The sequence below is a fragment of the Talpa europaea genome, assembly GCF_964194135.1.
Source record: "Talpa europaea genome assembly, chromosome: 12".
Classification (NCBI taxonomy): Eukaryota; Metazoa; Chordata; class Mammalia; order Eulipotyphla; family Talpidae; genus Talpa; species Talpa europaea.
Window position 1 is genome coordinate 103,000,028 of NC_140079.1, and position 26,796 is coordinate 103,026,823.

The 26,796-nt window shown below is 69.7% G+C and overlaps 6 protein-coding genes and 1 pseudogene across 7 annotated transcripts; 1 reads left to right on the forward strand and 6 right to left on the reverse strand.

The window, feature by feature from the left end:
* The first annotated feature begins 723 nt into the window (after positions 1-723).
* LUC7L (LUC7 like) lies at positions 724-8,986 on the forward strand. The gene is made up of 9 exons (XM_084250406.1): positions 724-813; positions 1,604-1,702; positions 5,660-5,770; positions 6,018-6,161; positions 7,279-7,455; positions 7,802-7,890; positions 8,175-8,204; positions 8,357-8,524; positions 8,800-8,986. The coding sequence occupies exons 2-9, from the start codon at positions 1,607-1,609 to the stop codon at positions 8,924-8,926; spliced, it is 942 nt and encodes a 313-aa protein (XP_084106532.1). The 5' UTR covers positions 724-813; positions 1,604-1,606; the 3' UTR covers positions 8,927-8,986.
* Positions 8,987-10,288: 1,302 nt separating this feature from the next.
* HBQ1 (hemoglobin subunit theta 1) lies at positions 10,289-11,127 on the reverse strand. Its single transcript, XM_084250535.1, has 3 exons — positions 10,892-11,127; positions 10,623-10,827; positions 10,289-10,464 (listed from the first exon to the last, which is right to left on the reverse strand). The coding sequence occupies exons 1-3, from the start codon at positions 10,984-10,986 to the stop codon at positions 10,336-10,338; spliced, it is 429 nt and encodes a 142-aa protein (XP_084106661.1). The 5' UTR covers positions 10,987-11,127; the 3' UTR covers positions 10,289-10,335.
* An 859-nt stretch (positions 11,128-11,986) lies between these two features.
* LOC311182004 (hemoglobin subunit alpha) lies at positions 11,987-12,879 on the reverse strand. Its single transcript, XM_084250532.1, has 3 exons — positions 12,752-12,879; positions 12,424-12,628; positions 11,987-12,178 (listed from the first exon to the last, which is right to left on the reverse strand). Exons 1-3 carry the CDS (start codon positions 12,844-12,846, stop codon positions 12,050-12,052), a joined length of 429 nt encoding a protein of 142 aa, XP_084106658.1. The 5' UTR covers positions 12,847-12,879; the 3' UTR covers positions 11,987-12,049.
* A 2,043-nt stretch (positions 12,880-14,922) lies between these two features.
* On the reverse strand, positions 14,923-15,809 carry LOC311182262 (hemoglobin subunit alpha). The gene is made up of 3 exons (XM_084250932.1): positions 15,655-15,809; positions 15,327-15,531; positions 14,923-15,114 (listed from the first exon to the last, which is right to left on the reverse strand). Exons 1-3 carry the CDS (start codon positions 15,747-15,749, stop codon positions 14,986-14,988), a joined length of 429 nt encoding a protein of 142 aa, XP_084107058.1. The 5' UTR covers positions 15,750-15,809; the 3' UTR covers positions 14,923-14,985.
* Positions 15,810-16,879: 1,070 nt separating this feature from the next.
* Positions 16,880-17,567, reverse strand: HBM (hemoglobin subunit mu). The gene is made up of 3 exons (XM_084250933.1): positions 17,433-17,567; positions 17,142-17,346; positions 16,880-17,051 (listed from the first exon to the last, which is right to left on the reverse strand). The coding sequence occupies exons 1-3, from the start codon at positions 17,522-17,524 to the stop codon at positions 16,923-16,925; spliced, it is 426 nt and encodes a 141-aa protein (XP_084107059.1). The 5' UTR covers positions 17,525-17,567; the 3' UTR covers positions 16,880-16,922.
* Positions 17,568-18,189: 622 nt separating this feature from the next.
* Positions 18,190-18,922, reverse strand: LOC311182350 (hemoglobin subunit zeta-like; the record flags this gene model as incomplete). The annotated part of the gene is made up of 3 exons (XM_084251070.1): positions 18,190-18,318; positions 18,417-18,621; positions 18,828-18,922. 3 exons carry the CDS (start codon positions 18,920-18,922, stop codon positions 18,190-18,192), a joined length of 429 nt encoding a protein of 142 aa, XP_084107196.1.
* A 6,413-nt stretch (positions 18,923-25,335) lies between these two features.
* LOC311180823 (hemoglobin subunit zeta-like) lies at positions 25,336-26,068 on the reverse strand (annotated as a pseudogene). The gene is made up of 3 exons: positions 25,974-26,068; positions 25,565-25,767; positions 25,336-25,463 (listed from the first exon to the last, which is right to left on the reverse strand). The product of its transcript is annotated as a hemoglobin subunit zeta-like (transcript).
* Positions 26,069-26,796: the final 728 nt, after the last annotated feature.

Here is a 26,796-nt window from a genome sequence, read left to right on the forward strand (position 1 = left end):
GCTCCGACTTCCTTACTGCAGGTGGGGCAAGGAAGCTTTTCCTTAAAAACTCTACAGCTGTGGTCATAAAATTCTGCAGCTGAGGTCTTGGAGACGGCAGGCAGGACAGTATGAGTTGGAGCTCGCGGTGTGTATTGACTGATCTAGTCTCTTTTTTGCCTTTTTTTATATTTATATATTTATTTTTTGTTTTGCAAGCAACTTCCAGGTGCCAACTCTTTTTTTAAGGGTGGGGGTGAAAGGGAGGCAGTGCTAGGCATAGGTATTACCAGTCAGCAGTAGGGCTTGAAAGCGTTTTTGTAAAACCTTATAACTTTGGCCAAAGTGCGGCCCGTGCATTTGTCCGTGATCAACAAGTCGCTTTTGTTGATGGGAACGACCAGCCACGACACACGAGGCGGCCATGGCCCCCTCCGCATGGGTTTGGGGTTTTACTGCCCGCATGTGTCTTGTGGGCCTTGTGACCTCTTGGTGCTCAGCCTTTTACTCCTGTCGCCTTGACTTCTTTGGCGCCATGATGGAGTTAGAGCTCATTGTGATTCTTCATGATGTATTTACCAGCAGAGAGCAGCTGCACCCCGCTCCAGTTGTGAATATCTCTAGATCAGTCTTGCCGTGTTTGCTAGTCTGCACATCACCCAGGTGAACTGTCGTGCCAGGGGCGCTGTTGTGCCCACGTGACATTGCTGTTTTATTTAAAACCATGAATAAATTTCAGGAGACGAAACCAGACAGAGGGTCAAGTTTACAGATGACCGCGTCTGCAAGAGCCACCTCCTGGACTGCTGCCCCCATGACATCCTGGCCGGAACGGTAGGTTACCCGGGGCCCTGTGGGACTCCAAGCGCGGCAGGCGGTGGGTGTTTCAGGCAGATTGTCTCTGCTGGGCGGAAGTTGCACTGTGCTTTAGTGACAGGTTTTGTTAGTTGGATAGGGAGAGGGGGAGGCTACTGTATCTCGCTGGAGGGTTTTTTTTTTTTTTTTTTTTTAAGTTAAAGAAGTTTCTTTTAAAGATTTGTTTATGCTTTCAAGAGCTGAGGTACAGGCCAGAGGTGCGGGGGGTTAGCGGGTTCACCAGAGACAGACTGGGGAACAGAACAGGCGGATCCACTGAAGCCCACTGCTGAGGGGAGCAGCGGGGAGACAGGAGCCGCACCCTGTGGGCAGCTCCCGGGCCTGCTGGGAATCAAACTCGTGCTACAGCAGCTGCAGACGGTTTCATAGGTTGTGCCTTAACCCCTTGCGCCACCCTGGAGGCCCTGGAAGGTTTCCTCGCTGAGGTTGTCAGGCTTTTGTGGAGTCACAGCCGAGGGCAACGCCGGGTGTGGCTGCAGCGGGAGGGTGTTTCTGGGCCGCCTGTGGCTCTGAGGGTCGGGGCCTTCTCAGGCCACAGGTGTGTGACGTTTGCTCCCGCAAGGGACGTGTCTTTCCTCAGTTCTCAGGTTCTTATGAGTTAGTCGGGGCCAACGGGGTTTCCTAGTCCAGTCTCCCGCCTGCCTTTGGAGACGCCGGCGCGGTCCCTGCCCATGGGCCCTGCGGCGCAGCAGGCCGTGCACACGTCCCACCTGGGGCGGGTGTTCACTGAGGCGTCTGTCTCCTGCAGCGCATGGACCTGGGAGAATGCACCAAAGTCCACGACCTGGCCCTGCGGGCAGACTACGAGATCGCAAGTAAAGAAAGGGACCTGTTTTTCGAATTGGACGTAAGTTCTCTGTGGCACTGACCCCTGCCCGAAGGGCACCTCTGAGCTCCCCCGACAGTGACATGCGTGTAAGTGGGTGGTGGCGGGACTCGGGGTGCTGGCTCTGCCTCCCCTGCCCTCGCCCCACCCATCTGGGGGTCGTGTCCTTTCATGGGCGCGTCTGTTGTTTGCGTCCGGACCTGATGAAAGCGCTGCATGGGGCAGTCTCTGGTGGTTTCTTTCCTTTCTTAGGCTTGCATTCGCGCATCTGCCGGGTGCGGTTTGTCTGCTTCTCAGCTGCCTGAGCCCCCCGCACTCCCCGGACGGGCCGGTGTGGCAGATGCTCTTGACCGCTGCAGGGTTTTGGCCCATCAGCCGTGTGACATCCTCATTTCCGTTCTTCGCGCAGGGACTGTCGTTTCACCCCGCACTGTCCCCTCACCAGCCCTATGGCGCCGTGGGTATAAAGAGGCGTCCCAGGTTTTCCCTTTCATCTTAGGAACCCTTTTGTGGCCGTTTCTGACTGGGTTTTCTCTTCTTTTTTGTAAAAGATTAATTTATCTATACAAGAGCTGGGGTAGAGGTCGGAGGTGTGGGGGGGGGTGAGAGGACTCACCAGAGACAGAGTGGGGAGCAGAACAGGCAGACTGACTGAAATCCACTGCTGAGGGAGCAGCGGGGAGACAGGAGAGGTCTGCCTTGCCCTGTGGGTAGCTCCCTGGTCTGCTGGGAATTGAACCCGTGCTGTAGAGGCTGTGGGCACTTCACAGTGCGCTCAACCTGCTGCGCCCCTGGGGAGGCCTGTTTCTACGCTCTACATCTCTCCCGGGGTGCCGTGCTGTGGCCCTTCCCGGCCACGCCCGGTAATAGCTAAGGTGAGGTTTCCTTTGAACCAATCTTCTCCGTCCCCGCTGCAGAGGCTCAGTCTGGAGCCCCCATGGCAGCTTCTGTCTCTGCTGCCCCTTCACGTGTGTGGCCGGGGGCAGTTTGGGACTCTAAGGCTACCCAGAGCCCCTGGGGCCCCTCCCTCCCAGCCATGACCCCGGGGAGCTCTGACAGGGCTCCAGCATCGCTGAAGCTGCTGGCAGCTCCTGCCTGACTGGTGGTGGAGCTGGGATGGCGTCTCCTGTGTGGGTGGCGGTCACCCTTCAGCAACCTGACAGGGATGCTGTGAAGCAGCCGCTGCTGTGGGACAGAGCTGGGCGCGGGGTGGGGTGGGGTGGGGTGGTGGACCCCGCAGCTGGCAGGGCACAGCCTGGCGCTGGCGCTCATGCAGCTTTGGAGATGCCCCAGGAGCGCTTGGGAGCGAACGGGCGAGGAGACCCAGGCCGGCCCCGGGGGCCGGGTGGGGTTTCCGTGAGAACAGCCGGAACTGGATCTGTGGTTGGACCCTTGAAGGTGAATTTTGTTGTCTTGCCGACTTGCAAAGCCGCTGACCGAGCTGCGCGTTTGTGTCACTGTGCGAGCAGGAGGGGCTGGTGGAGCAGGGGCAGAACAGGACCCCAGAGCGTCTCTGGCCCTGGGACGAGGGCCTCCAGGGTGCCGGAGCTAGGTGTCCACCTCCGCCGGGGCATGACCCCCCTCCCTCCCTGCTCGCCAGCGCCTCAGCCACTTGGGACATCACTTCCCGGCCGGTCACTGAACCCGCAGCCTGGGTGACACCGCATGCGGTTGGGTGTCTTGCTGGACGCCTTCGGGCGGGAGTCCCCAGGGGGTCGGGGAGCTGCCTCCCTGCCCTGAGGGGTTGCTGGCGGGTGGGCGGCGCCTGGGGCTGCAGCGGGAAGGTGCAGCTTCTCTTCTCACCACGGGAGAGGAGCCCCAAGTGGCCCAACGCAGCAAGGACAAGCAGACACGGGACCGCTGGGGTGTGGGCGTCTGTACTGAGACCCTCCCGTGGCTCTGGGGAAGTTGCTTTTGGGTAAAATCCGGGGAGGAGCTGCTCAGGACACGCCTACGCTGAGCCCCAAGGGGGGGGGGGCGCTTTGAGCCACCAGGCAGCAGAGGAACTGCCACGTCCGTCCGCGTCTTGAGTTCCCGAGCGGCTCCAGCCTGCGCCACTCCTCGGGAGAGCGCGGCCACAGCGTCTGTGCGGTTCTCACATGCGGACGGGGCGTAACGGCGTGGCCCAGAACCCAGTCCGAGAGGCCGCCCTTCCCGGGAAACCTCGCTCTGAGCGCAGCCTCCTGGTTGCCCAGAGGAGGCCGGCGGGTTCCTTCTGCCTCCTGTGGCGCCCAGGGTAACGGAGGGAGGGTATGCCTGTACCCCTGGTTTCTGGTTTTCCGGGGTGTCCCTGAGGCCGTTTCTCATCAGGGAGGGCCTTCGCTGCTTTTTGTGGCCGGTGATCGGCCGAGGACGGCTCCGCAGTCACGCCCGGTCCCTGGGCGCGGGGGCCAGGCTCGGGGCGTCCGGCGGCTCGTGCTGCGGCCCCAGCAGGGGCGTCCTCGCCCGCAGAGCCGGTCAGCACATGCTGGCTGGGGTGCAAGGAGGCGTCTCTGGGTGGGCCCGGGTCCCCTCCTGGCCCTTCTGTCTGGGGAGGCACCTCCTGGTTCTTGCGGCTGTTTGCAGCAGGGCGCAGCCTTGGCCTGTCCCCGGCCGGGCGGGTCTTCGAGTGCCCAGTGAGCGCGCCTGGGCCGTGAGACGTGTCTTTAATCCGGTGGAAACAGTCTGGCCTCCCAGCCGCCTCTGTGGCGAGGAGTCTCCTGATGGCCCCGCCTGCGCCCAGCAGAGCCCCCGGCTCCGGGCCCTGCCCGGTCTGCATGGAGGCCGTGCGCCTCGGCAGCAGCTCACCTGCTGTCCGGGGTGGGTGCTGCACAGGCAGCGGAGGTGGCTGCGTGGCTTGGAGAATGCACCTGCCGGTCTCCGCGGAGGGGCCCGGAGCCGCGTGGGGCCTGCAGGGCTGCCCTTGGAGGGCTGGGGCTGGGGCCTGGCTGCCAAGTGGGCGGTGGGTAGTGACGAGGCTCTGGTTATTTTGTGGGTTCTTGATTTTTGGATTTTAGTAATCCAAATGTTTTTCACTTTGCGTAGGAGAACTGGGGTGCAGACCAGGGGTGCGAGGGGTGGGGGGGACTTCCCAGAGACAGAGCGGGGAGCAGAACAGGCGGATCCACTGAAACACTGCTGAGGGAGCAGCGGGGAGACGGGGGAGGGCTGCTCCTGGCCCGGGCCGCAGGGAGGCCCGCCGGTAGTTTCTCTTAGTTGCTGAAGCTTGTTCTTTGGTCTCTGACTGACCCGACTGCAGGTCACGAGGGGTGAAGGCCACGTCCGGGGCTGGCCGCTGTGCCGCGGGTCCCGCCAGTGTGGGGCTGCTTTGCCCTCCTCCGGCCCGCGGCGTACTCGTGCTTCCTGGCGACTGCTGCAGAGCGGGGGTGCGGGCTGCTGGCAGCAGGACGGGGCCCGGGTGCCAGATGCGGGCTGGGGACCCTGCCAGCCGGTCCCCCTAGTCCACCTGCCCTCAGGCCCTTGTCTGGAAGGAGTGGCGTTGGGTTTCCGGAGCAACCGGAACGTTCTCTGGGGTCCGTGCCGTCAGCGGCAGCAGCGCTCAGGCCACGTGCCCTGGCCATGGGGGTGATGCTGTCACCACCTGGTGTCCGGGCCAAGTGGTCATTGGCCTTGTCGCCCCTGCTCAGCGTTTCTTTTGTCTGCCGCCGTGCCCGGCCCCTGCAAGCGAGGGGCTGCAGTCCTGTCGTCGGGGGCTCCGGGGCGCTTGACCCCCTTTGGTGCTCGCGGTGCTCGGCCGTGCGCGTCCTTCTGCTCGCGGGGCTGCCTTGGCCTGTGCCCCTCCCATCCTCTCTGAAGCGGGGCCCGTGCTTGTTCCCCCAAACTGCCTCGTCACGTCATCGCTGAGGGAGCAGGTCCCGGCCCGCGGTCTGGTGAGGAGAGGAACCTCCCGCTGCGCCTCCCGCCACTGAGGCCCGCGAGCTGGCGTGGCCGCCCCCTGTGGGCTCCCCGGACCTGACGCCGAGTCCGCTTCTCCGCCAGGCGATGGACCACCTGGAGTCTTTCATCGCCGAGTGCGACCGGAGGACCGAGCTTGCCAAGAAGCGGCTGGCGGAGACGCAGGAGGAGATCAGCGCCGAGGTGTCCGCCAAGGTACCGGCTCAGGGGCGCTGGGGAGTATGTCCCAGGCAGGCGCCTCCAGAGAAGCCTTTCGCAGCGCGTGGGGGCCCGGGACCCTGAGGGGCGCCTCTGCTGAGCGGCTGGCGGGTCCTCTCGTTGACGGCTCAGGCGGGGCTCGTTAGGGCGGGTCGGGGAGCAGAGGGCACTCCAGGGATGCCTGGGCAGGCCGGGCTGGCCTCGGCCCTCAGCGTGGACCCTGCTCCTTGCTCGTCCCCCGCAGGCGGAGAAAGTACACGAGCTGAACGAGGAGATAGGGAAGCTGCTCGCGAAGGCCGAGCAGTTGGGGGCCGAAGGCAACGTGGACGAGTCCCAGAAGACCCTCACGGAGGTGGAGAAAGTCCGCGCCAAGAAGAAAGAAGCCGAGGTGGGCGGGGAGGCTGCGGGAGGGGCAGCGGCCCTGCGGGGCCGGCCGTCTGTGGGTGCCGGCCGTGCCGGCTTGGGCGGCGGGCGGGCCCGAACAGCGGGTGACCCGACTAGCCGTCGGGCGCGGGCCAGCACCAGCGCTGGGCCCCAGGGCGCTGGCGCGTTGCCGACTGGCCAGGGCCTCCTGTGGTGGCTGTGGGAGGGGCCTGGGCGCTGGGGCTGCGTGTCGGGGGTGGCGCCGGGCCAGGCCTGGTGTGTGGTCGGCCGTGTCTCCCCAGTGGGCCCTTTGGTCTGGCGGACGCCCGCCGGACCTCCCAGCTCCACGTCGGCACTGGGGCGGGTGGCAGGGGCCCTGCTGGGCACTGCCGAGTGCTCCCGGGCCTGGGAGGCGCTCCCGGGAAGCAGGTCTGAGTTAGTCTGGGTCACAGCTGTCCAGCTAGGGCAGGTGACCCCGCGTGCTCCCTGTGCTGAGGCCACAGACTTGAGGGGGTCCCTCAGGGGACCCTGGGCCCGGCTCACTGTGGGGCCCGCGAGGGCTGCCGCGGCCCAGGCAGACCAGAGGCCCGTGTGGGGCCATCCTCTCCTCGGGGGAGGGGGAGCTGCGGCCCCAGCGCGGGGTGGCTTGTTTCTGGGACGGCTGTTTCAGGAAGCCCCAAACTCCCCACGGCGCCATGCCTGCGTTGGGGTGAGCGGGTCCCCCAGAAGCACCTGCAGAGCCCAGTGGCCTGGGGCTGGCTCTCCGTGCGGGCCCGTTCTGCGCCCTGGCCAGGTCCACTTTTCCTGGCCCGGGTGGTCACTTCTGGCGCCCGGGCCAGCCTGGGGTGGCTGCGCAGCGGGCTTTGCCGCCCCTTCTGCTGTGGAGGTGTCCAGACGGGGGTCTGGCCTCTGCGGCTTCTGCCTGCCTCTCCCGGGCCCCATGGTGGGGCCGGTCCTCCTGCCGCCCGTGAGGATGCCGCCTGCTTGCCCGGGACTTAGGTCTCGCCTGGAGCCGGGGCTGTCAGCTCCCCACTCCGACCGGAGCCCGGGGCGGGGCAGCGGCCGGGCACCGAGGATGGGTGGGTGTCCACGTGCCGGAGCCTCGCCTGCTGCCTGCTGACCCCGCCCGCCGGCGCCCGCAGGAGGAGTACCGCAATTCCATGCCCGCCTCCAGCTTCCAGCAGCAGAAGCTGCGCGTCTGTGAGGTCTGCTCCGCCTACCTGGGCCTGCACGACAATGACCGGCGCCTGGCCGACCACTTCGGGGGCAAGCTGCACCTGGGCTTCATCCAGATCCGCGAGAAGCTGGGCCAGCTGCGGGTGCGTGGGCCGGGAGGGCGGGCGTGGGCTCTGCCTCTCGGCCTTGGGCAGAAGCGGCCGTGCAGAGAGGGTGCGGCTGGACGACGGTCACTCGCTGGCCCCGGCCCTTGCCGGGTGGGAGGAGGGCACTGCAGCCAGGGGGAGGGGCGCGCCTCGGGGCCAGCCCCGGTGTCGGTCAGGCCCCCCCTCCCCCCCCCGTGGGGAGCGGCTGGGGGCCATGTCCCTCGTGTGCCCTCTCCGAGCTCCCCTCCCGTGCTCCCCGGTCAGGAGTAGGAGCGCGTCTCGCGCAGCGTCTGGGGGGGCCTCTACGCTGTGTGACCCGCCCTCGCCCCTGCTGCTCCTCTAGAAAACCGTGGCCGAAAAGCAAGAGAAGCGGAACCAGGACCGCCTGCGGCGGAGGGAGGAGCGGGAGCGGGAGGAGCGGCTGGGCTGCAGGTGAGGGGCGGGCGGGCCTGCCCGGGAGGGCGGGCAGGGCGGTTGCGCAGCGCCAGGGATGCCCCCGGCCGGGCTGGTGGCCGAGGCCATGTGCCCTCAGGGCCTCCTGGCGGCGGATGCTGGCGCTCGGGGGTCGGCCTCTCTGGGGTGCAGGCTGGCGTGGCGGCCACTGTGCTGCTCTCGCAGACAGCCCTGACCCTCTTGCCTGAGCTGCTGGCAGGGCCCGGGGTGGGGTGGACGCTGCGGGGCGCTGGCCCGGGGACCCACTCACCCCTTCTTTCCAGGTCTGGATCCAGGACCAGAGAGCGGAGGAGGTGGGTGTCCTGCCTTGCCCTGCCTTCCGCCTTCTCGTCCCTGCTTGCCATCTCTTGGGGGGGCTGGGAGGCCAGGGTACGGGGTGGCTGCTGGCCTGGAGGGGGGGCGGGGGGGATGTGGGGGCGGCGCCGTCACAGCCGGCTCTGTGCAGGTCTCGCTCCAGGGACCGGCGTCGCAGGCGCTCGCGATCGGCCTCCAGAGAGCGGCGGAAGCTGTCCCGGTCCCGGTCCCGGGACAGACACCGGCGCCACCGCAGCCGCTCCCGGAGCCACAGCCGGGGCCACCGCCGGGCGTCCAGGGACCGCAGCGCGAAATACAAGTAACTACTCAGAGTCCTCGGTAGCCGCGGCCAGGAGTGAGCCCCTGAACCGAGAGTGGGTGGCCTGGGCACCCCCGGCCCAGGGCCTCCTCGCCCCCCAGATCCCAGGTCTGTGACCTCGGGGCATGCTGACCCCATGCAGGCTGTGCTGGGCCTGGGGCAGCTCCCAGCTGGCTGCGCCCGCCTGCACAAGGGGCCCCAGGGTGGGGGCCGGTCAGCACGAGGGGCCGAGTTGCGGGACGCTGGCCGGCCTGAGCCTCCGCCTCACTTCCCAGGTTCCCCAGAGAGCGGGCGTCGCGGGAGGAGTCCTGGGAGCGGGGCGCTGCCGACTGGAGGCTGGAGAGCCCCAACGGGAGGACGGCGCCGCGGAGGTCGGAGGAGAAGGAGGCCGGCGAGATCTGAGCCGCACGGTCCGCCCGCGCCCCACCTGTGCCCGCAGCCCAGAATAAAGAGGCCCGACGGGCTGCACCTGCCGCATGTCCCGCCTCGGGTGCTCGTCTGGGGCGTGGGGGGCGCTGTGGGCCTCATGGGCCCCTCTCCCCTCTGCAACTGCTTCCTGGGGTTCTGGGGTGTGTGGGGAGAGCAGGGGCTGTGGATGTGCTGGGCGCCCTTCTCGCCCATGGGGGGGCTCTGCCTCATCATCTGCAGCCACCACCTCTGCGGGCATCTGGGCCTGTGGCCACGGGCCCTGTGCTGCGGCCCGGTCTCCAGGCCACGCTCCAGGGCAGGTGCCCCAGGGGTGTCCCCCAGGGCTTGTGGGCAGCTGGTGTCCTGGCCCACGGGGGCTCCCTTCTGTTCTGGGGAGGGGAGGCGAGAGGTGGTGGGGCCCCCAGTGCTCAGGTCTCAGAGAGTGGCTGGCCTGGCCCCTTGTCCCCCCAGAATCCTTGTGCCCCCCCCCCCCCCCCCCCATACACACGGATCCAAGCTCCCTTCATTGCTGTCCTGCTGGGGGCTTCCAGACCACCCTGCTCGCGGGGTTCTGGAGAGGCCTGGGCTGGTGGGGAGGATTTGTGGGCCCGGCCTTGGAGCACCGCAGGTGGGGTGGTGGCAGCACTGCTGAGGCCCCACCCCAGACCAGAGCGCGGGGTGGGCCTGCCCTGCGGACCCTGGAGCGGCTGAGTGACCGTGGGCCTGCGGGCGGGGTCAGTTCTCAGGAAGGGTTACTGGTGGGCAAAGCCCCGTGAAGGCCACTGCTGCCCAGTCGCCGGCCGCCCTGGACGGCCACTGCGCGCTCCGGGCGCCCTTTTGGGGACCCCACCAGGCAGCAGGGACCCCAGCTCGGGCCTCGGGCCAGGAGCTCCTTTACACGCCCGCCGGCCGCCCTCCCCGGCCCCCACCCCCCACCACCACCCCCCCCACCACCACCCCCAGCTCCTCCCCGGGAGCTGCCACAGCCACCGGTCTGCCCGGTCCCCATGAGGTGGAGCCCGCGGGCCCGGCCGGCCGTCCCCCGCCCAGCTTGGGGGTGAGTCTGGAGCAGCCCCGCGGGCAGCCTGCGGTTGGTCCAGGCCCAGGCGGGGGGGGGGGGGGGGGGGGGACTCGCACACGCTTCCCCGCTTCCCGCGGGGACCCCGGGAGCCGCCCTGGGCCGGAGGAGGGCGCGTGGGCGGGCGCCGCTGCTGCTGCCGCCGCAGTAGCGGGAGGAGGCCCGGCCCCAGGACCAGTTCCCGAGGCTGGGGGCGCGAGCCCTGGCCCCGGCCCGAGGGCCCCTTCGCCCGCCCGGGCGCGCACCCCCAGAAAACACGCGCAGCCGCTGAGGCCTCCGTCGCCGGCTTTACTGAGCCCTGGAGGCGCCCCGCACCCGCCCCGCTTCAGCGGCTGCCGGACGCCAGCGCCGCGGACACGCGGCTCAGGAACTTGTCCAGCGAGGCCTGCATGGGGGGGCTGAAGTCCCCAGGAAAGTGCCTGGCGAGGGTCACCAGCAGGCAGTGGCTCAGGAGCTGCGGAGAGAGAGAGTGTCCCCCGCGCCCCGCGCCCCGCGCCCCGCGCCCCGCGCCCCGCGCCCCGCGCCCCGCGCCCCGCGCCCCGCGCCCCGCGCCCCGCGCCCCGCGCCCCGCGCCCCGCGCCCCGCGCCCCGCGCCCCGCGCCCCGCGCGCACCTGGAAGCTGGCCGGGTCCACCCGCAGCGCGCGCGCGTGCAAGTCGCTCAGCGCCGACAGCGCGCCCGGCAGGTCGTCCAGGTGGGCCACGGCGAGGGCCAGCGCGTCCGCCACCTTCTGGCCGTGGGCTTTGACCTGGGCGGAGCCGGGACGCAGGTCCAGGTGGGGGAAGTAGGCCCGGGTGGCGGGGAAGGCCAGGAAGGTCCTGCGGGGCGAGCGCGTGAGTGCGGGCCGCGGAGGGGGGCCCCGCGCCCGCGGGCCCCGCGCACCTCTCCAGCGCCTCGGTGGCGTACACCGCCGCGTGGCCGCCCAGCTTCCTCCACAGCGCGCGCACCGCCGCCCGGTCCGCGGCCGCCAGCTCCATCGGGGCGCGCGCGCCCGCAGCGGCTGCGCGGGCCTTCGCCGGCGGGGGCGCCCCTGGGGTCGCGGCGGGCACGGGCCGGCGAGCTCCACGCCGCCGTGCGCTCCTCCGCCGGCCTCTCCGACCGCCCGCGCGCGACTGGGGGCCGCCGCGGCCGGCGTGCGGGGGTTTGCGTCTTTCCAGACGGAGGCGCCGCCCCCGGGCGCCCGGCCCCGCCCCGCGCCCCGGCCCCGCCCCGCCTCTCCCCCACCCCAACCCACCCCACCCCACCCCACCCCCCGCAGGTCCCGCGCCCGCCGACCCGAGCTGCTCGCTCCACCCGGCCACACGCCCGGAGCGCGGCCACCCCTTGGGCACACTGGGAGTGCGTCCACTTTAGCCCCCGCCTTGTTTCTCCGCACGGCAGAAAGGGGGGGCGGGCCCCCCGGTTCTTCCCCTGCGCCCAGCTGGGCGGGCGGCCGCGCGGCCGGAGAGCGGGCTCTGCCTGGGCCGGGGAGGCCGCCTGACCCCCGCGCCGCACGCCCCGGTGCGGGCGGACACTCCTGCCCCGCTCTCCGCGGACTGCGGGGCGCGTCCTGGCCTCAGAGCACCAGTCTCGGGCCCGGGAGGATGCCCGGCTGGGTTCCAGGCCGCGGCGGCCCCAGAATCAGTGTCTGCGCGGGGAGCGTCGCGGGCGGCGCTGGGGAGGGTGCCCGCCGCGCCATGCCCGCCATCCGCCGCCGCGCCGCCAGCGCGCACTTGGGAGGCTTCTTGGGGCCCCTGTGGGGAAACCCTAATACAGCCCAGGGGCGAGCGGGAGGCCAGCCCAGTCAGGGCAGCCGCGGGGGCGCTGCGGGCGGTGAGCTGGGGGGCTGGCGCCACCCCGGAGGGGAGGGCAGCGTCAGCAGCCCGGATTGCCCAGCAAAACCCGGCCGGTCCCAGGCTGCCCATCGCGCCGCGCAAGGAGCCCCCGGAGGCGCGCGCGCGGCAGGTCGTCGCGGACACAGACACTCCAGGCACGGACTGCGCCGCTCAGACTTTATTCAAGGGCAGGAAGTGGGGGGGCGCCGGGGCGCCTGGCTCCAGCTTAACGGTACTTGGAGGTCAGCACGGTGCTCACGGTGGCCAAGAACTTGTCCAGGGAGGCGTGGACAGCGGGGGTGAAGTCGTTGGGGTGGTGGCAGGCCAGGGTCACCAGCAGGCAGTGGCTCAGGAGCTGCGGAGAGGCGGGCGTCAGGCGTCGCCCGACCAGCCGCCTCAGCCCCCTGCGCCCCGCACCCCCCAGGCGCCTCAGCCCCCTGCGCCCCGCACCCCCCAGGCGCCTCAGCCCCCTGCGCCCCGCACCCCCCAGGCGCCTCAGCCCCTGCGCCCCGCACCCCCCAGGCGCCTCAGCCCCTGCGCCCCGCACCCCCCAGGCGCCTCAGCCCCCTGCGCCCCGCACCCCCCAGGCGCGGCGCGCACCTTGAAGTTGACGGGGTCCACACGCAGCTTGTGCGCGTGCAGGTCGCTCAGGGCGGACATGGCGCCGGGCAGGTCGTCCAGGTGGCCCACGGCGTTGGTGAGCGCGTCGGCCACCTTCTTGCCGTGGGCTTTCACCTGGGCGGAGCCGTGGCTCAGGTCGAAGTGGGGGAAGTAGGTCTTGGTGGTGGGGAAGGACGTGAAGGTCCTGCGGAGAAGGGAGAGCGGAGGTGGTGGGGCGCGGGCGCCGGCGGGGAGCCGCGGCGGGGCGGGCCGGGCCGGGCCGGGCCGGGCCAGGGCCAGGCGGGCCGGGCAGGGCGAGGGCGCTCACCTCTCCAGGGCCTCGGCGCCGTACTCGCCGGCGTGGGCGCCCACCTTGTCCCAGGCGGCCTTGATGTTGGACTTGTCGGTCCCGGACAGCACCATGGCGAGCTCTGTCTGAGTCTGGGTCAGAAGCAGAAGTGCGGGCTGGCGGCGGGCGCGCGCTCTTATGCCGGGGCGCCGGGGGCGCGCCCACCGGGGCCGCGCTCATTGGCTGGCGGGGAGCCAGGCCGCGGCGCTGGGCTGGGCAGCATGGGGCGGGGCGGGTTCCCAGCTCGCGGGGGGCGGGGGGCGGGGGCTCGAGCCTCCGCAGGTCCCGCGCGCACCCGCCGCTTCACGCTGCGCCCACCTTCCAGGAAGCCGGGAGGTGGGTCGCGCTGGTCCCCACACCGAGCACGCCACACCTGCCGCCCCTGAGCGTCCCTAGCACCAGGCTGCGCGCCCCTGCTTGGGGCCTCGGGGTCGCGCAGCGCAGATCTGGGAAAGAACGTGCCGCCGAGGGAGGGTGGCGCGGCCTCGCCACCCCTGCGCCCGGCATTGCCGCGGGTCCTAGCTCAGCGCACACCAGGAGGACCGCGGGAAGCCTCCAGGCCCTTCCCCCACGCTGCTCCCCTCCGTCCTGCTCTGGACTCCCGTAGTCCACAGCGCTCACCAGGCTGTCAGGCGACCCTCAGTCCAGTTGGGGCATAATGAGGGCCCCTTCTCGGGGTACTGGTGTGGGCACAGAAGGGGGGCAGGGACCCGCGTGGCTGTCAGCTGAGGTCCTGGGGCGCCACTGGGCGCCACACTGGAGGGCAACATTGGGTGCAGCCGGGCAGCCCCTGTGGGCCGCGGCCAGGACAGACTCCTGTGGCCACGGGTGTAAATGGGAAGATGAGATGTGGGGGTGATGGGCTGGGGGGGGGCAGGGATTCCAGCTGCCCTCTCCTAGCTAGAGGGAGCAGGTCCTTGCCAAGCAAGACTCGGGACCCCAAGCAAAGGCCATGGAGTCCACCCACGTGTCTGCCCCTGGGGACTGGGCCCCCTGACCTTCCCCCAGGGCCTTTGCTCAGACCTGCCCTGTCCAGCGCAAGTGACGGTCAGCGCAGGTTGGACAGGGAAGGAAGCAGCTCAGACAAGCTCCCAGGGCTCCCCTGCTCTCCTCCAGGGCGGCAGCCCCCTGTGTCCCCCAGAGCCCCCCAAACCCAGCCCCCACCCCTGCCAGCCCTCCCTGTCGTGTTTGTCCCCATCCTCCGGCCCAATCCCAGCTCTGAAGAGCAAAAAGGGCTAGAGAATGAGCAGTGGGGCAGCAGGGACACCCCCAGATCTGGGAGGACCTCTCCTGCCTCTCACCCCAGTCTCCTTGCCCCGAGCCCTTTTCAAGGTGACACTGGCTGGTGGCACTTGGCCCAGGCCCCGAACCCTCACTCGCGAGGAGCTGGCCCATGGGCGAAGGGGAAGACAAAGGCCTTCCGACCGGTGCCTGAATCCACAGCTAGGAGGGGCCTGTCCCCAAGCGGCGGCGCAGAGCTGGCCAGGGCAGGCCGCCGGCGGAGCTGAGGGGTGCTGGGGCCGCGAGGAGCCTGCCCGCCCCACACCTCAGGGTGCGGCCATGGTGGGCGTTAGCTCGGTCCTCAAGTGTTTTTCTGCCTAAATAAAGTGGCATTGGGCTGTGGGCAGAGGAAAGGAGACCGTGTCGGGGGATGAGAGCCCCTGAGCTCCGGGACACACCCAGGCGGGGGCGCCCCAGGGGGCGGCACCCTCGAGCCATGGAGCGCTGTGGTCTGTGGCCCTGTGCCTGGTGGCTCTTTGCCTGACCTCACGGCCCCGAGGCCAGGGTGGGGTGCAGTGGGGTGAACAGTGAGCTCCCCACGAGCCCCTGGAGTGCAGGAGCAGGGCCTCTGCCCCCAGGCTCCCCTCCTGCCCTGCCCTCTGCCAGCCAAGGTGCCGGAGGGAGCACCTAGTTTTGTGGGTGGTTTTGCTTTGATGTGGGGTGAGTTCGTTTGCCTGGGATCAGCCAGGAGACGTGAAAGCGGGTGTCGATCTTGGGTCTCCCTTCCTCACCCCAGGAGGAAAGTTCCAGCGGGGTCCGAGCAAGAACCCAGGCCACCTGAGCCCTCCCGCCTCCAGCTGCCCGTTCCCATCGCCCTCCCCGGAGGCGCGCGGCAGGTCGTGGCAGACACAGACACCCCAGGCACGGACTGCGCCGCTCAGACTTTATTCAAGGGCAGGAAGTGGGGGGGCGCCGGGGCGCCTGGCTCCAGCTTAACGGTACTTGGAGGTCAGCACGGTGCTCACGGTGGCCAAGAACTTGTCCAGGGAGGCGTGGACAGCGGGGGTGAAGTCGTTGGGGTGGTGGCAGGCCAGGGTCACCAGCAGGCAGTGGCTCAGGAGCTGCGGAGAGGCGGGCGTCAGGCGTCGCCCGACCAGCCGCCTCAGCCCCCTGCGCCCCGCACCCCCCAGGCGCCTCAGCCCCCTGCGCCCCGCACCCCCCAGGCGCCTCAGCCCCTGCGCCCCGCACCCCCCAGGCGCCTCAGCCCCTGCGCCCCGCACCCCCCAGGCGCCTCAGCCCCCTGCGCCCCGCACCCCCCAGGCGCGGCGCGCACCTTGAAGTTGACGGGGTCCACACGCAGCTTGTGCGCGTGCAGGTCGCTCAGGGCGGACATGGCGCCGGGCAGGTCGTCCAGGTGGCCCACGGCGTTGGTGAGCGCGTCGGCCACCTTCTTGCCGTGGGCTTTCACCTGGGCGGAGCCGTGGCTCAGGTCGAAGTGGGGGAAGTAGGTCTTGGTGGTGGGGAAGGACGTGAAGGTCCTGCGGAGAAGGGAGAGCGGAGGTGGTGGGGCGCGGGCGCCGGCGGGGAGCCGCGGCGGGGCGGGCCGGGCCGGGCCGGGCCGGGCCAGGGCCAGGCGGGCCGGGCAGGGCGAGGGCGCTCACCTCTCCAGGGCCTCGGCGCCGTACTCGCCGGCGTGGGCGCCCACCTTGTCCCAGGCGGCCTTGATGTTGGACTTGTCGGTCCCGGACAGCACCATGGCGAGCTCTGTCTGAGTCTGGGTCAGAAGCAGAAGTGCGGGCTGGCGGCGGGCGCGCGCTCTTATGCCGGGGCGCCGGGGGCGCGCCCACCGGGGCCGCGCTCATTGGCTGGCGGGGAGCCAGGCCGGGAGCGGGGCGTGTGGGCGGCGCTCCCGGGCCGGGGTCCAGCTGCCAACGCCCCTGGCTGCCTCTGGAACTCGGGGTCCCCACGGCCCCGGGGCCTCCCACACCCTCACGAAACGCTCCCCCCTTGCCGTTGTGGGGCTGCGCGGGGGCTGCTTGCGAGCGGGCGGGCGCAAACCGGCTCCCGTCGCGCCCCGCTGCGCGGCCCCAGGGCTGTGCGCCCCCGCGGCAGGAGTGGGGGAGCGGAGGGCTGGGGCGGCCCCACACCTCCGGGGGCGGGTGGGGCTCCTGTGCTCCCTGCACCCCCTGGTTGTTAGCTCGGGATGAGTTTGGGGAAGTCCGGGCTGGGCCCCGCCTGGCCCCCGCGGCAGCGGCTCAGGCTCTGCGCGGCGCCCGGAGCCCTGGGGCGGTTGGCTGCGGGGCCTCGGCCACCGCGCGGGCCCGGGGCGGGCCGGGGCACCAGGGCCTCTGCCGTGGGTGGGCTCGGCCAGGCACGTGCCAGCGTCCCCCAGCTGGTCGGCCGTGGCGGTGGGGCGTCCTCCGCGCCCGGCGAGGCCCAGCGGAGGGGAGGGCTCAGGGGCAGGGGTGTGGAGGGCGGGAAGGGGAGGGGAGAAGCTGGGAGGGACGGAGGTGCGGGCTGAGCCTGGACTCCGACCACGGTGTGGCCGCACGAGCCAGGGCCTGGATTCCCAAGGCCGGCAGCGCCGGCCGGGCGGGCTGGAGCGAGCAGGAACGCGGGTGTCCTCGGCGACGGCGAGGCCCGCCCACGAGCAGCGGAAGCCCCCGGCGCCGCTCGTCCCGCCCAGCCCTGCCGCGGGGCCGCTGCTCCCACCCCGGCCCGCCCGGCCCTGCCAGAACCGCCAGTGAGAACCGCGGGCCTCGGAGCGCGCAGGCCCGGGCCTCGGCGCCCTGGCCGGCAAAGGCTCGGGGCGGCCGGAGGTCTCGGAGCGCCCCGCGGGACCGGGGTGCCCCCCAACACTGCCCAAAGACCAGGCGGGGCTCGGAGGTTGGGCCTGTTTATTGACCGCATAGCCTGGGCGGGGCCGCGCTCAGCGGTACTTCTCGGTCAGCACCGCGGCCACCGCGCTCAGGAACTTGTCCCACGCCGCCTGCATCTCCACCGTGAACTCGCCCTGCAGGTGGGAGGCCAGCACCACCTGGAAGCACTGGATCAGCAGCTGCGGGGGCGGGCGGGGCGCGGTGGGTGAGCCGGCCCAGCCCCGCGCCGCCCGCGCCCCGCCCCGCCCCGCCCCCGCCCGCGCGCTCACGGGGAAGTCGGCGGGGTCCACGCGCAGCACGTGCGCGTGCAGGTGTGCGAGCGGGCTCAGGGCGGCGCGCAGGTCGTCCAGGTGCTGCACGGCCACGCCCACCGCCGCGAGCATGCGCCGGCCGTGGCTCCGCAGCCGCTCCTCGTCCAGGCAGGTGCCCGGCCGCTGGAAGTAGGTCTTGGTGCCGGGGTACACCGTGAAGAGCCTGCGGGGCGGGGCGGTGAGTGGCCCCCGGCCGCGCCGCCGACCGCGGGAGCCCCGCCCAGCGCCGGCGCGGCCCCGCCCACCCACCTGAGCAGCAGCTCCGCCCCGAACGGCGCCTCGTGGCCGGCGATCAGGTCCCACACCTGCGCGACGTGGGCGCGCTCCTGGGCGCTGAGCATGGCGCTGGCGTGGCGGGCTCTGGGGCCCCGCCCGCCGCCCGGCTTCTTATACCCGCCGCCTCCGCGCCCCGCCCGCCCTTATCTGCGGGCGCGCGGGACCCCCGGCGGCGCGGGGAGAGGCGCCAGCACTGACTCACGCAGCTGGGGTGCGGAAGGGCGCGGGCACACTTTGGGGGATCTGTGGCTCCCCCCCTGCGCGCAGACTTGCTCCTCCGCTGGAGGGAGCCGGTGGAGACCCTGAGAGAGTGCGGGCCGGGGCGGCTTCTTCCCGCCGCGCGGGAGCCAGGATCGGGAGCCTGGGTGCGGTCCCCCGAACCCCACACGAACCCACCGGGTGAAATGAAGGGACGGTCGTGGAGCAATTTGGGGGAAGGGAGAGATGCGCAAACTCTCATCTCACCAGAGAAAAAGCGCGGGCGGATTTGGGACCGCACCTCGGGGCCTGAAGGCGCACGGCCACCCCAAAGGCCCTCGAAGCGGCCTCGATCGCCCTGGCGCTTCCTGCGCTCAAGCCCCCACCCAGCCCCTCACGTCCTCCGCCCCCGTCCCCAGCACGGACAACGCAGGCCCCAGTTCTCATCCTCATCCCTTTATTGGGGAGTAAACAGAAGATGCGGGAGGGTCGGGGAGAGCAGAGGGCCGGCGTGGCCCCGCGGGCGGCGCGCTCAGCGGTACTTCTCGGTCAGCACGGCCGACACGACGGACAGGAACTTGTCCCAGGCGGCGTGCGCGTCGGCCGTGAAGTCGGCGGGGCAGCGCGCGGCCACGGTCACCAGCAGGCAGTGGGACAGGAGCTGCGGGGCGGGCGGCTCAGCGCGGGGGGCGGGGCAGGGGGGGCCGACCGCGCCCCCGCCCCGCGCAGGCCCCGCCCCGGCCCCCCGCCCGCGCCCACCTTGAAGTTGACGGGGTCCACGCGCAGCACGTAGGCGTGCAGCTCGCTCAGCGGGGCCAGCGCGCGCGCCACGTCGTCGATGCTCCGGACCGCGTCGCCCAGGGCGGCCGCCACCTTGGCGCCGTGCGCCCGCAGCTGCGCGGAGCCCGCGTGCAGGTCGAAGTGCGGGAAGTAGGTCTTGGTCTGCGGGAAGCTGGTGAAGAGCCTGGCGCGGGCGGCGGGCGTGAGCCGGCGCGGCCCGACCCCCGCGGCCCGGCCCCCGCGCCCCCCGAAGGCGCGGGTCCCGCGGGTCCGCGGGCGGTGGTCGGAGTCGCCGGCGCCCCGGCCCCCCTGCGCGGGCCGCGCGGCCCCCAGGCCTGTCCGCGCCTCGGCGGCTCCTCCCCCTCGCCCACCGGCCCCGCGCCCAGTCACCTCTCCAGGGCCTCGCTGCCTATGGCGTCGGCCTGCGCGGCGATCTTGCCCCACATGGCCAGGATGACGCTCCTCTCAGCCGTGGTCAGAGACATGGTGGCTGCTGAGCGGGGCGGGTGGCACACGGGCCTGGTGGGCTCGGCTCCCGGCCCCTTATATGAGGAGCGGGAGGGGGCCGCAGCCAGGGGCCTGGGGTGCAGCGTCTTATCAGATGGGGCCTGTGGGCCAGCCTGGGGCCTGGGGCCTGGGGCCTGGGGGGGGCGGCGAGGGGCTATCGCTGCAGCCGGCCAGAGGGGTGTGGGCCGCAGCCTGACCCCAGTCCCCCGGAGATAGGGCCCAGATGGGGCAATGCTGGCCCCACAGCCTAGCCTCTGGGAGGCTGCTCTGCTGGTCCTGAGAGGGAGGCCAGGGACACCCTCCCTCCCTCGGCCTCTGACTTGCTTGGTGGGCCCCAGTGGAGGCTGAGGGCCTGGCCAGCAGGCCCAGCCTTCCCAGCACTGAGACGCCGGTGAGGTTGTCCAGCCACGGGTGCTGTTAGGTGCTTGGAGTCAGGCTGGTGCCCGGCTGACAGCCATGGTGTGGCCTTCATGTGCACGGGCACCCGCACAGTTGGTGTGGCCCCCCGACTGCCGTGCTCCCCCACATCTGGGCCTGCGCCCCCACCTCCCTGGCTGCCGGGACAGCAGTGCGGGGACTGGCGAGGCTCCTGACAGCTGCTGCGTGTCCCTGCGAGGTGCTTGCGTGTTGTTGGAGAGCTGACTTACGCATAATAAACGTTTCCTCACAGCACACTGGTTTTGAATATGAATGTTTCGGTGAGGGAGAAGGCGGGTGCACAGCGACGATGACTTTATAAGAGAAGGAAGCGCCGAGGGACCCAGGGGTGCCCCCTCCCCCCCGGTGCTGCTTTGGGCTCCCTGGTCCTTGTCCCGTGTCTGTCTTCTGAGGCTTCCACTCAGCGCCCCAGGCTGCCCAGACCCTGGTCTCGGTGCCTGAGCGGGGCCTGGGGCCCCCTGGCAGGGGCTTCGGTGGAGTTGGGCTGTGCCTGGCCCTTTACCTGCTGCCACCACCGTGGCCGAGCGCCCCGTGTGGCCCCTGGACTCTTCCCTCTCACTGCCGGCCATCAGCCCGCGTGGCGTGTCTGTGCCTGGTCTTGCGCAGGCCTCCCTCTCCACGCACCCCCTTCCCTCTCCACATTTTCCTCGACTGCTTGGAAGACACACTCCCTGAAGACTCTGGTAGCTCGGGGACCCCGCAGCCCCGCCAGGGCTGCCTGTGGGCTCAGCGTGGTCTTCCGGCAGCCCAGTGGCCACAGCCGGCTCAGGCAGGGCGCGGGTCCCTCCTCTTAAAATTCCTCCTGCGAGAATCGGGTGTGTGAGGCAGGGGCTGGGCGAGCCGGCGGGGGCGGCTGGGCATGCAGAGATGGTGAGTCTCCCCAGAAATGGCCCGGATGGCCCGGCCGCAGCTCCTCCCTGAAGGGGCTGGGCGTCCTTTGAACTCCCAGAAGTGCAGGCAGGAGCCAGGAGAGACCGCCCCATGGCTCCGGGGTACGCTTGATGGGGGCCTAAGAGCAGAAGGCGAGGGGTCCCCCAGCCCCTGGGGTTACAGCACCCTCCTCCTGTGGGGTGTCCTGAGTCCTGTCTCCCCTCTGTCCAGGTCGGTCCAGCAGGCAGGCAACCTCCCAGCCTCTGCTGAGGTAGCCCCAGGAGCGCCCATGGCCCCTGCTGCTCCACCCTACTTTTTTCTCCTGGTCTGTGTCCTGAGCCCCCCAAACTGTGCTGTAGTGCCGCAGACAGGCCAGCCAATGCTGTTCTCTGCGATTAAGGAAGACTTGAATCTGCAGCAGGGGGAGGCTGGGGAGAGCCGTCGAGAGCAGCTCTGCCTCTCACTCTCCGGGCCCAAGCGTTTATTAAAGATATGAACAAAGGAAAGAAAACACAATTGTGTTTTTGCTGGTACAGATTAAAAATAAGCAACCGCTGAAAACAAGTTTTCCTGGTTAGTGGGGATCATGCGCCCAAGCCAGCTCATCCTCAGAGAACAGGAGTCAGTTCTGGGAAGAAGCTCTGTTTGCAGGACCGCTAACGTCCTGGAGCTCCTGTGCAGAGTCCACAGGTGCTCTCCACAGCCCTGAGGGGCGGCAGCAAACACTGAAGTATTTGCTTCTAGGGTGGGGTGTCCATGCCCAGTCACTGCCCTGGCCCTCTGCCCTCATCACCTCCAGCGTCCGCCACTGGCCCCCTGTCCCACCAGATGGTCCCCTGCCTCCCACCCTGCCCCTGCTGGACCCCACCGCTCACCCACCCTGGTGGGGGGACGGCTCCTGCCCCCCTGTGCCCCTCCCTGCCCCTCCTGCCACCCTGCTGCTCAGGCCCAGCGCACAACCCCTCTGAGAGGCACCGGCCTCACAGCCCCCAGTCTCGCCTGGACAGCAATGCAAGGAGGGACACATGAGGGACACTCGCACGGGTGCCAGCGGGCAGGAGGGCTGCCCCAAGAGGGACAGGTCTGCTAAGAGTGGCCTGTGTGGCCGCAGGCGGGCCCTTGGGGAGCGGCCCCTGCTGAGGGGTCAGGAGAAGCCCTGGCATGTTCAGGTCACAGCAGGCAGGGGCTGCTGCCCTGCGGAGGGAGAGAGTTGGTGAAAAGGAGCCTCTGCACACTCGCAGGCAGGCACGAGGGCCGCTGCTGCCCTTTTTCAAAAAATTTTTTATTTTGGGCCTCCCTGGTGGCACAGGCGGTAGAACGCCGCGCTGTGAAGCTGTCCACAGGCTCTGCAGCGTGGTTTGATCCTGGCCGGCCGGCGAGAATCCCACATGGCGCGGCAGGCCTCTCCTGTCTCGCCCGCTGCTCCCCGCAGCAGTGTGTTTCATCAGTCTGCCTGTTCTGCTCCCGACTCTGTCCTCTCACCCTCCCGCGCATCTGGCCTGTACCCCGGTTCTTGTATAAAAATAAATAAATCTTTAAAAAAAAAATCTTTATTGGGCCTCCCCGGGGGCGCAGCGGTTGGGCGCTGGGTTGCGAAACTGCGCGCGGCCTCTGCGGCGCCGGTTCGATCCCCGGCTGCTCCCCGGCCACCGGAGGAGGGTCCCACATGGCGCGCAGACCTCTCCTGCCGCCCGCTGCTCCCCTCAGCAGTGTCCTTCGGTCCTTCTGCCTGCTCTGCTCCCCGCTCTGGCTCTGGTGAGTTCTCTCACCCTCCCGCGCTTCTGACTGTACCCAGTGCTTGTGTAAACAGAACAAACAAACAAAACAAATAAAGAAAGAAATAAACATGCCTCTATAAAAAAAAAAAAATTAAAAAAAAATATTTTGTGTAGAAGAACTGGTGTGCAGGCCAGAGGTGGGGGTGAGAGGACTCCCCAGAGACAAGGTGGGGAGCAGAGCAGGCGGGTCACTGCTGAGAAGCAGTGGGGAGACCGGAGAGGTCTGCTGTGCCCTGTGGGTCAGCTCTTGGCTGGGGATGGAACTCGTGCTGCAGCAGCTGTGGACACTTCACAGCGCTGAGACTCACCCCTGCGCTCCAGGGAGGCCCCAGTGAAGCTCAATTTTTGACAAGCAAAAGAAATAATCAAAACCAAATAAATAAATAATTTTTTAAAAGAAAAGTTCAGGCCTCCCTGGTGGCCTGGGGGTCAGTCTCAGGCGGTCACCACTGCGGCCTGGCCAGGAGCTGACCCGAGGGGTGCAGCAGCCCCCTCCTGTCTCCCACCGCCCCTCAGCAGTGTGTCTCAGTGGACCCCCATGTTCCGCTCCCCACTCTGCCTCTGGGGAGTCCTCTCACCCCGCGCCTCTGGCCTGGTCTTCTATGCAAAAAAACAAAAAAGTTGAAAATACTGAAGAAGAAAGAAAGAAAAGTCGGACCTCGCTGGCTATTGGGGAAAAGCAAATCCTAAGCGCACCGCCCAGCCCAGGCCCAGCGGCACAGCCTCAAGGGCGCTATTTCAAAGGCCGAAACAGCACGACAGGGCCGGCGGGGCTGGGGGTGGGGGGGCCAGCGGCCGAGCGCCCCCCTGTCTGCAGGTTGGGTGCGCCCCGCGGGGCAGAGAACCGGCCCCTCGGAGACGAAGGGCGCATGGGGTGCCCCGGACTCTCCTGAGGGGCGCTCTCCTGGGGCGCGCCCTCCTGGGGCGTGGAGGAAGATGCGGAGGCGCGGGGGAGGGGCTGTCGTGTGCCCGCGGATGCTTGTAGCCACCACAGGCCTGGTGGGGCGCGAGGGGGGTGGGGGGGGGCGCGGCACAGGGGCGGGTGGGGCCTGGGGGCGCGGTGGGCAGCGCGCCCAGGAGGCCAGGGCGGCTCCCTAGCGTAGGCTTCTTGGCCCTCTTTGCGGTCAGGGAGTGGCGGAGCCCGTGGTCTGGGAACCCGGCCGCCCCTGTGCCCAGCAGCGCGTGGCCGGCCGAGGGTGATGACCGAGCTTGAATCCCGGAGGGGGCGGCCCCCTGTGGAGTGGTCCCCAAGGCAGGGCTCGCCTCGGTCCGGTCTGGCACCCCCGGCGTGATAGCGGCTGCTGGCAGGAATCCCTTCTCCGCTGCGCCCAGCACGTTTCCCTGGCTCGTTGGGACGCCAGGGCCTGGTGGACGTTGGTTGATCCAGTCTCCACCACTGCAGCTGTTAACTTCACTGTTGGGGCTGTCTCTGATGCTTTCCGGGATCCCCTGGCTTCTCTGGTCACACCCCGGCCTGGGGCCGCTGGCCCAGCCCCTAACCTTGTGGGGCCTGTGCTGGCTTCAGCCTTACTGGGGTGCCCGAGTTGGGGAGCCTTAGGACCGGTCCCTGCCAGGAGACCTGCTGTTGGGATGTTCCTTTTCTTTCTTTCTTTTTCTTTAAGATTTATTTATTTATTGACGGTACAAGAGCTGGGGTGCAGGCCAGAGGTGGGGAGTGAGAGGACTCCCCAGAGACAGAGTGGGGAGTGGAACAGGCGGGTCCACTGACACACACTGCTGAGGGGCAGCGGGAGGTGGGGGGGTGTCTGCTGCGGCCCGTGGGCAGCTCCCGGCAGGGGATGGGCGGTGACAGAGACAGCCTGAGACACCCCCGACCCCTGGAGGCCAACGCGGGAATTTGGATGAAGGTAATTGGGGGCAGTGTGTGGTCATGCTGTGTCAAGGGTGGTTGAGACCTGACTCAGCCCCTGGAGCAGGGGCCTTGGAGGGCTCTAGTGTAGCCCCCATTGGGCGGCCCCCCACAAGGATGTCAGGGTGTTTTCTCATCACTCCTCCTCCCCCCACAGTCACCCCCTAGTCATCTTTGCCTTTTTCTCACAGTGGCTTGGATGGCTTGAAAATGTTTGGAGAAAATTTCAGGCCACGCTGTGCCCTGTCACCACTGCCCAGCACGCTGGGAGTCCGGCCTGGGCCTGTCCCAGGTCTGTGGCCCGAGGCCCTGGGAGGACCCTGACCTGCACAGGCCGCTGTGTCCCCGCAGCCTGTCCTCAGTGCCCGTCTTCATGTTCCCTCCTTTGGAGTGATGCGGGTGGGGAGTGGGGAGTGTGTGTGTGTGTGTGTGTGTGTGTGTCCGGCCTCATGGGGATTGGGTCCATGGGGCGGTGGGGGCACAGGGGGCAGGGCTGCGTGGGGGGCTTGGGAGCCTGGACCCCATGCCTGGTGGCCAGACTCCCAGCGTGCCATTCCCAGCTTATCTTCTCACCATTTCTTTATACAAAAATAAGCAAACACATGCCACACGCTCACATTCCTGGGCCCTCCCTCAGGTTGGGGACACCACGTGTGTGCACAAGTGTGCGCGTGCAGCGTGCACGCCCCTCCTTTTCACAGAAAAGCCTCCAAGCTTGCTCTTCCCTCGCACGCTCTGAGCCCCTGCCTGGGCCGTGCCTCTCCCCACGGGCACCCCTGTGCCATGGCCCCGGCTTAGCCAGTCGCTGGGTGATGCTGGGATCCAGCGTGGGCCGGGGCGGCCACTGGGCACACGGAGGGCCGGCCTGTAGTCCAGTGAGAACAGCTGAGTCCCTCAGTGTCTGTTTCTGTGAACTGTGGTCTGACTGTGTGTGCCCTGTGTGTACCCCACTAGAGCGTCAGGCCCTGGGCTGGGGGGGTCTTCCTTTCAGCCCTGCATCTGTAACCTGGAAAAGGCTTGGGGTCCCACACCAGGAGGGTGTGTGTGAGGGGGCTCCAGCAGCACATTCTGGGAATCCACCAAAGGAGAAAGCCCCGCGGGGGTCCGGGGGAGGCAGAGGGGCACAGAGCTGCCTGGCTGCAGCGCCCCTACCCCAGACGGAAGGGCCGGGTGCCTCTCTGCCACCCTGCCCCGACCCCCAGCGCCCCAAGCCCCAGGAGCTGACCTCTGCCCGGCACACTCCGGACGGGGAGCAGGACCACGGCGCCAGGGACCTCGAGGCAGCCTGCGTGCCCCCCAACCGCCGCCGCCCCCTTGGTGGCCCAGTGACCAGAGACCAGAGGGTGTTGATTCCTTTACTGGCACTTCACAGGGGAGGGGGGCGGCGGGGCCCCTGGCCAGGGAGAGGGCGCGGCTGGCCCCGCGGGCGGCGCGCTCAGCGGTACTTCTCGGTCAGCACGGCCGACACGAGGACAGGAACTCGCCCCAGGCGGCGTGCGCGTCGGCCGTGAAGTCGGCGGGGCAGCGCGCGGCCGCGGTCACCAGCAGGCAGTGGGACAGGAGCTGCGGGGCGGGCGGCTCAGCGCGGGGGGCGGGGCCGGGGGGCGGGGGGCGGGGGGGGGCCCGACCGCGCAGGCCCCGCCCCGGCCCCCGCCCGCGCCCACCTTGAAGTTGACGGGGTCCCCGCGCAGCTCGTAGGCGTGCAGCTCGCTCCGCGGGGCCAGCGCGCGCCACGGCGTCGATGCTCCGGGCCGCGTCGCCCAGGGCGGCCGCCACCTTGGCGCCGTGCGCCCGCAGCTGCGCGGAGCCCGCGTGCAGGTCGAAGTGCGGGAAGTAGGTCTTGGTCTGCGGGAAGCTGGTGAAGAGCCTGGCGCGGGCGGCGGGCGTGAGCCGGCGCGGCCCGACCCCCGCGGCCCGGCCCCCGCGCCCCCCGAAGGCGCGGGTCCCGCGGGTCCGCGGGCGGTGGTCGGAGTCGCCGGCGCCCCGGCCCCCCTGCGCGGGCCGCGCGGCCCCCAGGCCTGCCGGCGCCTCGGCGGCTCCTCCCCCTCGCCCACCCGCCCCGCGCCCAGTCACCTCTCCAGGGCCTCGCTGCCTATGGCGTCGGCCTGCGCGGCGATCTTGCCCCACATGGCCAGGATGACGCTCCTCTCAGCCGTGGTCAGAGACATGGTGGCTGCTGAGCGGGGCGGGTGGCACACGGGCCTGGTGGGCTCGGCTCCCGGCCCCTTATATGAGGCGCGGGAGGGGGCCGCAGCCAGGGGCCTGGGGTGCAGCGTCTTATCAGATGGGGCCTGTGGGCCAGCCTGGGGCCTGGGGCCTGGGGCCTGGGGGGGGCGGCGAGGGGCTATCGCTGCAGCCGGCCAGAGGGATGGGGGCCGCAGCCTGACCCCAGTCCCCCCGAGATAGGGCCCAGCCTCCTGGGGGCCATGCCTGTGGACAGGCTGCTGCCCGGTCTTGCCCATTTCAGACCCCAAGACGGGACGCAGCGGCCCCTTTGGGGTCGGATCACTGTGGCGGGGTCCTGGGCCTCGCAGGAGCCTGTCACTGCCCGCACATGCTCTGTCCCCTGGTTTCCTGTGGGAAGCCAAGGTCTGGCCCTCCTGGCCCGGCGCAGTTGCCCTGGCAACCGGGTGTGAGTGGCTGTAGGGCGGCCCTCCTCTGGGCCTTGAGCGGCCAGCAGCCTTCAGTGGCTCGCGGTGCCCGAGCCCGGCTTCCCCAGTCCATTTAAACACAACAAAGTGGGCTCCTGGAGCTCAGCCCTGTGGGCCCCCCACTGCTGGGACACAGAGCACCAGCCACCCACATGGCCCCTGCTACAGACTGACCGCCTGCGCCACCCAGGACAGCACACACGGGGCGCATGCCCGTCCCGTCCAGCAGCTCCCCGCAGCCCCCC

Excerpts from the sequence above, each read along its gene's own strand:
- LUC7L (XM_084250406.1), top strand. The coding sequence starts at position 1,607 with ATGGACCTGGGAGAATGCACCAAAGTCCACGACCTGGCCCTGCGGGCA. Across the intron at positions 1,703-5,659 it reads ACCTGTTTTTCGAATTGGAC|GCGATGGACCACCTGGAGTC; the intron begins GTAAGTTCTCTG and ends CTTCTCCGCCAG. Across the intron at positions 7,456-7,801 it reads AGAAGCTGGGCCAGCTGCGG|AAAACCGTGGCCGAAAAGCA; the intron begins GTGCGTGGGCCG and ends CTGCTCCTCTAG.
- HBQ1 (XM_084250535.1), bottom strand. The coding sequence starts at position 10,986 with ATGGAGCTGGCGGCCGCGGACCGGGCGGCGGTGCGCGCGCTGTGGAGG. Across the intron at positions 10,828-10,891 it reads GCCACCGAGGCGCTGGAGAG|GACCTTCCTGGCCTTCCCCG; the intron begins GTGCGCGGGGCC and ends CTCGCCCCGCAG. Across the intron at positions 10,465-10,622 it reads TGGACCCGGCCAGCTTCCAG|CTCCTGAGCCACTGCCTGCT; the intron begins GTGCGCGCGGGG and ends CTCTCTCCGCAG.
- LOC311182004 (XM_084250532.1), bottom strand. The coding sequence starts at position 12,846 with ATGGTGCTGTCCGGGACCGACAAGTCCAACATCAAGGCCGCCTGGGAC. Across the intron at positions 12,629-12,751 it reads GGCGCCGAGGCCCTGGAGAG|GACCTTCACGTCCTTCCCCA; the intron begins GTGAGCGCCCTC and ends CCTTCTCCGCAG. Across the intron at positions 12,179-12,423 it reads TGGACCCCGTCAACTTCAAG|CTCCTGAGCCACTGCCTGCT; the intron begins GTGCGCGCCGCG and ends GCCTCTCCGCAG.
- LOC311182262 (XM_084250932.1), bottom strand. The coding sequence starts at position 15,749 with ATGGTGCTGTCCGGGACCGACAAGTCCAACATCAAGGCCGCCTGGGAC. Across the intron at positions 15,532-15,654 it reads GGCGCCGAGGCCCTGGAGAG|GACCTTCACGTCCTTCCCCA; the intron begins GTGAGCGCCCTC and ends CCTTCTCCGCAG. Across the intron at positions 15,115-15,326 it reads TGGACCCCGTCAACTTCAAG|CTCCTGAGCCACTGCCTGCT; the intron begins GTGCGCGCCGCG and ends GCCTCTCCGCAG.
- HBM (XM_084250933.1), bottom strand. The coding sequence starts at position 17,524 with ATGCTCAGCGCCCAGGAGCGCGCCCACGTCGCGCAGGTGTGGGACCTG. Across the intron at positions 17,347-17,432 it reads GGGGCGGAGCTGCTGCTCAG|GCTCTTCACGGTGTACCCCG; the intron begins GTGGGTGGGCGG and ends CCCGCCCCGCAG. Across the intron at positions 17,052-17,141 it reads TGGACCCCGCCGACTTCCCC|CTGCTGATCCAGTGCTTCCA; the intron begins GTGAGCGCGCGG and ends CCGCCCCCGCAG.